The sequence below is a fragment of the Lolium perenne genome, chromosome 2 (assembly GCF_019359855.2).
Source record: "Lolium perenne isolate Kyuss_39 chromosome 2, Kyuss_2.0, whole genome shotgun sequence".
Taxonomy (NCBI): Eukaryota; Viridiplantae; Streptophyta; class Magnoliopsida; order Poales; family Poaceae; genus Lolium; species Lolium perenne.
Genome location: NC_067245.2, coordinates 6094177 through 6104391, shown reverse-complemented (window position 1 = coordinate 6104391; position 10215 = coordinate 6094177). Strand labels below are relative to the sequence as shown.

At 45.5% G+C, this 10215-nt stretch overlaps 1 protein-coding gene across 2 annotated transcripts; it reads right to left on the bottom strand.

The window, feature by feature from the left end:
- Positions 1 to 1293: 1293 nt before the first annotated feature.
- Positions 1294 to 10001, bottom strand: LOC127331013 (uncharacterized). Of its 2 annotated transcripts, none has more exons than XM_051357104.2 (4): positions 9836 to 10001; positions 3820 to 4520; positions 3212 to 3747; positions 1294 to 2381 (listed from the first exon to the last, which is right to left on the bottom strand). In XM_051357104.2, the coding sequence occupies exons 2-4, from the start codon at positions 4508 to 4510 to the stop codon at positions 1617 to 1619; spliced, it is 1992 nt and encodes a 663-aa protein (XP_051213064.1). In that variant the 5' UTR covers positions 4511 to 4520; positions 9836 to 10001; the 3' UTR covers positions 1294 to 1616. The 2 variants fall into 2 exon arrangements, with proteins under 2 accessions (XP_051213064.1, XP_051213065.1); XM_051357105.1 differs by lacking the exon at positions 9836 to 10001 and adding an exon at positions 4985 to 5124.
- Positions 10002 to 10215: the final 214 nt, after the last annotated feature.

Genomic DNA, 10215 nt, shown 5'->3' with positions numbered 1-10215 from the left:
GACTTTCTCCATTAAGAATGGAGCACAGATACGGTTCTGGGAAGATGCTTGGCTCGACAATGCACCCCTAAGTGAACAGTATCCCGCTTTGCATAGAATTGCGCGTCGCAAAGGTGATACCATTGCAACTGTAATGGCTACTTCATCCCCGAATGTGACGTTCAGACGGGTTTTACTAGGACAAAGGCTTGTGGCATGGAACAATCTAATTCAGCGGCTTGGAGATATTCAGTTATCGCCAGAGCCAGATGAATTTCGATGGAATCTCCATGTAGATGGTACTTTTTCTGTAAAATCTTTATACAATGCGATCTTGCTTTCTGATTTACCGGTTGATAATAATAAAAAAAATTGGAAGATGAAGATACCATTAAAAATTAAAATTTTTGGATGGTACCTTCGTCGCGGGGTTATCCTAAGACAATCTTGTTAAGCGGAATTGGCACGGAAGTACACGATTTGTCTTTTGTCATCATGATGAAACCATCAAACATTTATTCTTCCAGTGCCAGTTTGCGAGATCTATATGGTCAGTCATCCAAGTAGCGTCTACCTTGTATCCGCCGACTAGTGTCGCTAATGTCTTTGGCAATTGGCTTCATGGTATTAACTCAAGGTTTAAAATGCTTCTTAGGATGGGGGCGCTAGCAGTTATCTGGGCGCTCTGGCTATGTAGAAATGACAAGATCTTTAATGACAAAAAATGCTCTTTGTTGCAGGTCATCTACAGATGCATAGGTATTCTCCGTTCGTGGTTACCTCTTCAGCGTGTGGAGAACCGAGACCTATTTACGGAGGTCTGTACACGGTTGGAGAATACGGCGAGGGATACTTTTTCCCTACATGGGTGGCAACATAGTCTACGGATAGTAGCTCCACATACATCTTAGGCGTCATATGATTCATCGTTCCGATATGTATTTCGCCTTTTTTTTATTTTTGTTACTTTGGACTCTTGAGACAACAAACGGCTGTATTCATCCTGGTTATGCAGAGGCTGGATGTAATTGCTTCTTGAAGTAATAAAGCATCCTTTATCGAAAAAAACATTTAGATTTTGTCAAATCTTTGACACTTTTGGTGGGAAGGACGGAGTACACGTTTTCTAAGAGCGAAAGTACATTGTAAGCATTGCATGCTAGCTGTATTTAAGCAGGAAATAGCACCCGGTTGGATCACAAATACCATGAGATTTCTACTTTATATATGTCTCAATTTGTAACTTTGCTACATTAATGGTGCAGAACGGCTGCAGGCCACTTCACTAGTTGATCAAATGAGACATCTTAATAATGGAAAAATATGCCAGGATATTTTGGCTGGTTCTTATTACGATTTTAGATACCGGGTGATTGTAATAAATATACACTTTGAATATCTTTTTAAATAAAAGACATGGCTATGTGCATCTATTGATACAGAGGTCGGGGCTCTGCTCCCATATCGAAAAAAAATACTAGTCTGAGAATAAATGGATCTAATGATTACAACTTACGACCAAGTTACAAACTACAATGACCGGAGATGATGACACAATGTGCATGAAGTAGCGAAATGCCACCACAAACCTCTGATCTTCAATCTCGTAAGCCGGCGTCCACAAAACTTGCTATATATCATGCTTTTATATCCCTCTTGGCCGACAGGAGTGCAGTCCCAAAAAACATGACGCAAATTACGGAAGTGATAAAGGCCATTGACAACTCCCGTACATAGAGCCCACGATACCTCACAGGAACAGTGTCTCGGCGCTGTCGAGGGAGCACACAGATCACGGCCCTGAACCATGCCCCCAAACCAAGCCTCACTATCAACGCTTCCGTGTGCCGAAACATCATGAGAAGCGGCATGAGTTGCACCACGATGAATACAGCTAGAGCACCAAAAATACAGACAAACACATTGGTCGGGACATCAACCACCGGAGCAACCGCGACGTACACTCCTGCGGTAAAGACGACAACGATGCACACCGCCGCCGAACAGAGGGATGCCACGCCGGCGCCAAGGTAGACTGACCGTCTCCTCCCATTGTTCGTGAAGGAAAATCCAGCAAGTGTGGAGCAAGATATGGCTACGGCGGAGAAGGCAAATGCCATGGCATCAGACATAACGAATATCCTGTAAGCAAATGCCATGTTCAGATCCTTCTCCGTAAGGACCCTTCTGCCATAGAATTTTGTCACACTGAAAGGCGCCGCGAATGCTGTGGTCAAGATAAGCACCGCGCAAACAGCCACTGGCCCAGCGGACTTGCTGATCAATTCAGATTCTTTCTCCCTGTCAAGTTTTTCTACGTTTGGGGCCAAGTGATCCCTTCGACAGGTACCATAATCAGCTCCAGCTAGTATGAGGGCATACATGATCCAATGTTGGGGAGCCTGGAGTACGGGTAATAAACAGACCCAATTAGTAATGGCTCGCAAGCCAACGCAGAATTAGTAATGTATGGCGTGCACCACTTATGAGGAAGTAATTCTGAAACGAGACAAGATATGTGCAACTTTCAGTACAGATGACACTAAAACATACTTCCTCCGTTCAGATTAAATCGACGCAGATGTCTCATATGGAGCAGGTTATATACGTAGTTAATCGCGTGGATTAAAATCGTGCGGAGGGAGTATTATACATTGAGATCTTAGTAGAGATGATAACAAAACATAGTAGTATTACACATTGAGTATCTAATATTAGTTAATAAAAGTCAGAACTTCTTCATTTATCAGTTGCAAGAAACGTCCAATGTGCTTGCACTAATTGAAGGCATCAACCCTTTGTAAATTTTTGTAAATAGCTTACTTTGTTTACCTGCATCTATTACTAGCACATATCAGCTTTCTCTTAAGTGTGACTAGCAGGATTTCTGCTGACTTACATAAGTGGGGAAAAAGGTATTCTTCAGGAAAAGATGATCTCTTCCTGCCTAACGGATCAATATTTCTCTATTAGACAAATTATTTTCTTTACCACGTATTTATATAGTATGCTCTGTTTATAAGATGCTTAGGTAAGATGCTAAAGGATAAACCTCACCCAAGCAACTTTAACCATTGAATTATATACTCAGACACACTCATCTGAGAACTAATCTAAAACCTAGGTTAAATTGACTTCATAATAGATTGGAAAATGGAAACACAGTAAATAATAAATTACAATGTGTGATGTACTCCATATAACAAAAGGGGGCAATTACATGCATACATACCTTCAACCAAAACGAAATACCTGGTGGAATACTCAACTGTGCAAGATCAAGTGGTGTACGCTCATCCTTATTTGCGAAATTCAAACATACTTCCGTCCTTTGTATTAACCGGCAAAATATTAACTGACTTCCTTGCAGTACAGCCAAATGGAGAGCTGTATTTCCATCAGTATCCCTGATGTTAAAAATTCGTGCAAACTTTTTTCCAGAGCATATATAATCGACCACATCGCTACTTCCATTCTGGATAGCAACATGGAGGATGGTCTGGCCTAAGTTATTGCGTGACAAAGAGCAGTTCGGACGACTCTGAGATAAGAGCTTGACAATCTCACGGCTCCCATTTGCAGCAGCAACGTGTATGGGTAGTGATCCCTCTCTGTCCGGACAGTATCCAGAACTTGCATCCATTTTAAGAAGAAGTTTCATAATAATTATGTCCTTGGTTGATGCCAAAAGGTGAAATGGAGTGCTCCCAAATGCATCGGCCTTGTCTATGATTTCGTTCTTCCAATTCGCGAGATGCTCGCTGAGTTCTGCAATTATGATATAGTGAGATAGAGAGTTACTGCAATGAGAACTGAACTTATATAGATGACAGCAAGTACCTTTGCTGAGAAGAACAGCAGCATGAAGAGCAGTCTTGCTGCCAGGCCCAGCGTAGGACGCGGTTGGATACAATACATCACCACATCGTGGTGGTTCGGTGAGAAACTGAACAATGTCGAGTTGGCGTAAAGTTGTGGCTAAGTAGAGAGGAGAAACACCCTCGTTGTCATCTATATTCACCAGCACATAGCCGCTGCCGTCACTTCTGTTGACTTTCACATCCTCCTGAACCAATCTTTCCACAGCATCCTTTTTTCCACGCCGCACTGCCTCGTGCAAGCATGTCTCCCCTTTGCCGTTTTTCTCACGCAGAAGTTGTCTTTTCTTATCATCATCTCCAGCAATTAATATGAGAAGGTCAATCAAAGCGACATTGCCTGTAGCAGCCGCGCAGTGCAAGGCATTCTCCCCTCTTGTGTTATTTGCTGCTACATCGACTGCATAGCTCCAAGTCCTGTTAATTTCATGCACTAGGTTGACATGCTCCAACCTTGCAGCAATGTGGAGCACCCCGTCGGCATCTGATGTCACTCCGTGCAGATCAGGTATAGGAATGACAACACGATCACCTGTTGTCCTCGGAGGTTGTGCTGTACTCATAAGACTTTTAAATTCATCTGCATTGCCATTTGTTACTGCATGTAGCAATTTGTGATCTATCCGCGGTCTCGCTGACTGAATGTTTACCATCTTCAGTCCCCTAAAACAAATGTTGAAGAAATTGTTCACAACTCTTTTTTGTACGAATTAGCTCTATAGTGATATTTTCTAGAATGTACAAGAACAAGTGGCCTGGCCTATATGCGCACAAACAGTTATTTTCTTTCCTTTGTCTGATTTTCAGAGGGCAAGATAACTCATTAGCCTCACAAATTACACCTGTCCCCGTCATGGTAGTTGCAAGATGAAATAAACTACGTACACGTTTCACCTAACTTCATTAGCCTCACAAATTACACCTGTCCCCGTCATGGTAGTTGCAAGATGAAATAAACTACGTACACGTTTCACCTAACTTCAGGTCATTTTTTCAAGAAAAAAGGATACTAACAATCAATTTTTTTTTGAGGTTTCAACTAAAATAAATTCGGCTCTCAGTTCATGAATATCAGATTTGAACAGGACAAGAAAAAATAATCACAAACCATATGGGCCGTCTCCTACCTGGTCTTGCAGATCTAGTGAGCCACCGAACCGGCGGAGAGGATTGCGCCGGTGGAGTTGTAAGGCTGCAGTGGCGCCCTCATCCACGATATACAAGTAGACCATGACGCCTCCTTGTGGCGCAGAAGATGGGGGTTGCCAGCACGAAGCACTACAGGAATGGCGACGTACGCCGAGGGCCGTGGCATACGCCGACGGCCAAATGTCGGGGCCGTCGGCGTATGGCCCGGCATGGCCAGCCAGCGAGTCTCACCCTCGGCGTATCGTTGCCGTCGGCGTAGCGAAGTCTACGCCGAGGGCAGCCCTCGGCATATGTTTGGCCCTAGGCGTAGACAGGGCTACGCCGACGGCCACCCTCGGCGTAGACTATTTGTCAAATTTGTCTAATTTTGTAAAAATCATAACTAATTCATATGATGTCAGAAAAATGCGTATAAGGTATCAAAATGTTCAGAAAAACATCCTCTATCCGTTTATGTCAAAATCATGCATATTTGAATCATGTATATCATGTTAATATAGTAACAATTTAAACACTTTCTTATATGTCATCGGGTTCCCATTTTGGCCAGATGGCGATTTAAACGAAGTCAGAAAATCCCGCGGAGCCGCATGGCGTCATTTTATGTGTCCTAGTAACCACTCCAAAAGACGGAATTGGGATACGGCAGTTATTTTGGAACACCTTTCACAAACAGGGCTATCAAGTCCGGAGTTCTATGACTTTTATGGGAAATGAGTAGGAAACGGTCCGTGACACCGCATAGTTTGTCGGAACGAGGCCATATTTGGCACGTGCGTAGTCCCTGGGATGGGAAGCAATGCCCCGGAAGCGGATTTCCAATCCGACCCATGGCCGATGGTTTTTTCATTTTCAGGGTGCCAAACGGGTTTTTTTTGTGAAGCAGCTACATGGGGCGTATTTTTGTATTGCACGAGACCTCCGCGTAGTAGTAGGACACCGCCTCCGCACCACATATCACATGCCATATGTGCGTGCTAGCTATCTGGGAATCCCTGCGGCTTCCTGATGTGTTCCGTTGAATCCGCTGGAAAGTGACCGGATTTGAACTAGGGGTACACTTTCCGTCGCTCAATAAATTCCAGGAAAAATGTTTTTAGGTCTACAACTCATCACTTTATGTGCTAATTTTTTTTCGTTTAGCGCGATGGTGAACGGGTGCACCAGCGCGCCCGGTACGGCCATACCGCATCTCCGTGGGGGCCCGTTTTGGCCGGATGGCAATTTAAACTAAGTTAGAAAATCCCTTGGAGCCGCATGGCGTCATTTTATGTGTCCTAGTAACCACTCCAAAAATTAGAATTAGGATACGGCGATTATTTTGGAAAATCCTTCACAAACAGAGCTATCACGTCCGTAGTTGTATGGCTTTTAGGGCAAATGAGTAGGAAATGGCCTGTGACACCGCATAGTTTGTCGGAACGAGGCCATATTTGGCACGTGCGTGGTCCCTGGGAAGGAAGGCATGGCCCCAGGAGTGGATTTCCAATCCGACCCATGGGCGATGGTTTTTCATTTTCGGGGTGCCAAAACGAGTTTTTTTTGTGAAGCAGCAACATGAGACGTATTTTAGTATTGCGCGAGACATCCGCGTAGTGGTAGGACACCGCCTCCGCACCACATATCACATGCCATATGTGCGTGCTAGCTATCTGGAAATCACTGTTGCTTCCTGCGGTGTCCCGCCGAATCCGCTGGAAACTGACCGGATTTGAACTAGGGGTACACTTTCCGTCGCTCAATAAATTCCGCGAAAAATGTTTTTAGGTCTATAACACATCACTTTATGTGCTAATTTTTTTCCGTTTAGCATGTTGGCGAACGGTGCACCAGCGCGTCCGGTACGGCCATTTCGCATCTCCCGAGGGGGCCATTTTGGCCAGATGGCAAGCTGGACGTCATATTTGGATTACTCTAATTTTTAGGTTCAAATGATGATATGGATGTTATATTTAGATTCCTCTCATTTTTCTGATCGATTTAGACATATTATTTGTGGAATTTCGATTTTTCGATTTAAAGATATCAATTATTCCATATTAAATAGAAAAAAACCAAAAAATAAAATCATTTTATTGTTATTTGAATTCAATATTATTATTCATTGTTACTTATATATTCATTGTTGTTTACTTATGTAATTGTTTGGAATTCAAAAATAAAGAGTTGTGACATCATGATCCAAGGGTTAATATGGTTGATAGGCTATTATTATCAGTAAGGTGTCAATTCTTTAAGGGAAGCTCATCCGAATGGAACCAAGAAGTTAAGCGTGCTGAGGTTGGAGTAGTGTGAGGATGGGTGACCGGCCGGGAAGTTTAACCATGATTGTAATTTGACCTAGGATTAAGTGTACTTAGAGTTAAAAGTGTATGGGTGAAAGATAAACAAGTAAAAAAAAGAAAAAAAATGGTGAAAAAAAATTAAAATTTGAAAAATTTTAAAACTCTATGCCGACGGCAAAGCCCTCGGCATATAAAAAAATTATTTTTTTTTCGAATTTTTTTATTGTATTTTTTTTGGAAAAAAAGAAAATTCAAAATTTTCAAATTTGTACGCCGACGGTTTTGCCGTCGGCGTAGCGTGCTACGCCGAGGGCGGGGCTACGCCGACGGCAATGTTATCTATGCCGAGGGACCTAAACGCCGACGCCATACGCCGAGGGCTGCCGTCGGCGTAGCCTACGCCGAGGGCCAAACGTGGCTACGCCGAGGGCAGCTGGCCGTCGGCGTATGCGTCCATTCCTGTAGTGAAGTGGCGACCAAAACTTTTCAGCTCCCCACACCGGTAATCCTCTAAGAACATGTCTAGCAGTGCCTGTATTTGCTCGATCTGTATTCGGCGAGTACAGGGCACTGAAATCGCATTTCTCGTTCAGTTTTTCCCTTCCCATTTATCAGAATCTGTAAATCCGACATGTACTTTTAAAAATGAAGAAACGCGGAAGAAATTCTTGCACGAATGAAAACTTGTTCATACATTCGGAGACACGATCATACATAGGATGACGCAAACCTGTATATTGAACTAGGATCTACACCTAGATCTACTGCCGCCTACCGACGCCGCTTCGGCGTCTCCGCCTACTCCGGGAAGACGATCTTCCGGCGCTTCACCAAGTCCCGCGCCTCGAAGGCCTCGACCGCGGCGATGGCGTGGGCCACCTCCTGACACTCAACCTCGAGCTCGTCGGTGAGCGACGCCTTCGACATGGCCACGGCCTCGGCCACGGCCGTGCGCTCCTCCTCGTTGTTGCGTGCGTACCAGAGCACCACAGCCCTGCGTGCAGCTCTGCTCGAGCTGCCCTCGCTGTAGTCCGCCGGGGGAGGAGCGCAGGTCGCCTGCGGAGGAACGTAGTCCGCGGGCATCTGCGGTATCTCTTCGTAGTAGGCGCCGCCCGGAGCATACTTGCGCAGAGACGGAGGGGGATCAACGAGATCCCACTTCGTCCACTTCCGCGCGGCGCGGCCCTTCGCTCCGACGGAGCGGATCCACGTGTGGCGGACCTCGTCGTGGCCGCCTCCTCGTCCGCCAGCGCCCCAGTCCGCATCGACTAGTAGATGAGCTCATGGTGGTTACTTCGCGCTCCGCGACGCCGGTGGCTAACTAATTGCCCGCCGGAGTAAGTGGAGGCGCGAGCAAAATCACGGTGGCGCTACGGTTGCGCGTGAGGGTTCAGACCCCTACTCGCACCCGCGGCCGGTATTAATACATGTCTTGGTGGGCTGTTCGCATGCCCATGTACATTTCTGATACGAATTGGATCGTTTACGGGCTCTGCTATTTGGCCATTTTGTCCCACGGCCCGTAAAGGGCCGGAAAAATACGGGTCCGGTGGCTTTTACGCCCAAGACACACAACACGAGCGGAGGAAGGGCACGGCCAAGGTCCTGGTGCGACAGAGGAGGAAGGGGATCGAGGAGGCCAGGGTCGGGGTCTTGGCGCAGGGTGCAATAGCGTCTTGGCGGAAGAAGGGATGGAGGAGGTCGGGGTCTTGGTGTCGGGCGCACCAGCGTTGACGCCTGCGAAAAACCCATCAGCCTTCCTCGAGCATGCATCCCCTCGCCTTGGAAGATCGGCCTCAAGCTCTCCTCGTGGATGGGCACACACATAAGGAAATTGGCCGGCTGGAGGACCCTGCGCGACTAGATGAGCTCCCCATCTTAGCGACCCGGGCAGGTGGTGGTGAACGAGACAGGCTCGCGCGAGCTCCCCATCGAGTGACTGGGTGTGGGCGTCGCTGCTTGCCGTCAAAGTTGGCGTTGGGAGACGATGGAGGGCCTCGGTCTTCCGGGCGACGGCGCTGAAGAAGAAGAGGAGAGTGAAGGTGACCGAGGAGCCTGTTGGAAACGCTATTAAAGTCGCTGGTGGAGAATGCTCTAGCTGAGTAAGCCTAACCAACTTCTCAACATTTAAAGCTATAAATGATTTGGTTGGCCGCGTGATGCCATGCAGCCAAGTATCTCTCTGCTTAACACATCAAATTCGCGGAAAGTGCAAACGGAACCTTTATACGAATGCTTCCAGTTTCTAAAAAAAATGAAAGAAAAATGCTATCTAACTTTTTAGAAAAATTGAAATTAATTTTTTGCATGGACCTATTATCTTGATACTTACTCGCGTAAGTTTTCATCGAAAAAACGATTATATGCGGCATATACGAAAATGGTAAAATGTCCAAATAACACTATAATGTTTGGATTTGTACTATTCAAAAGAAATAGTACATCGGTGCCCTGTTTTTTCAATTTTTGTTCTCGTGCGGGGGAAAGAAGAACTAGAGAGCTAGTACTAGTAGTAAACAATGAACTTGGAGTTACTTTACGTACTTGAGGTCGGCAAGAGAAGAGGTCGAGAACTTCCGAGCTGCCTGCAAAGACGGACGTCCGGCACGGTGAATCTTGGCTTTTGAGATCTTGTTGGAGGAATACTAGCCCGCTTAAATAGAGCCAACAATACCTTGAAAGGAGAAGGAGTCTTCTCTCATCTGTTTAGCAGAATTTTCCACTCGATTCACTATTTTCTACTATAGTACATAAGACAAGAGATGATATTGGTTGGCAGCGCAATCAAGGCATCAACTTGGAGATACTGCCGTTGATTTGTACTGCCATTGGTTGGAATACCCAACTACTAGACACTAACAACTCAGATTCCAAATTTGACCTGTTCTTTCGGAGAATCTTGACTTTTCTTTTTGAGGTGAAGC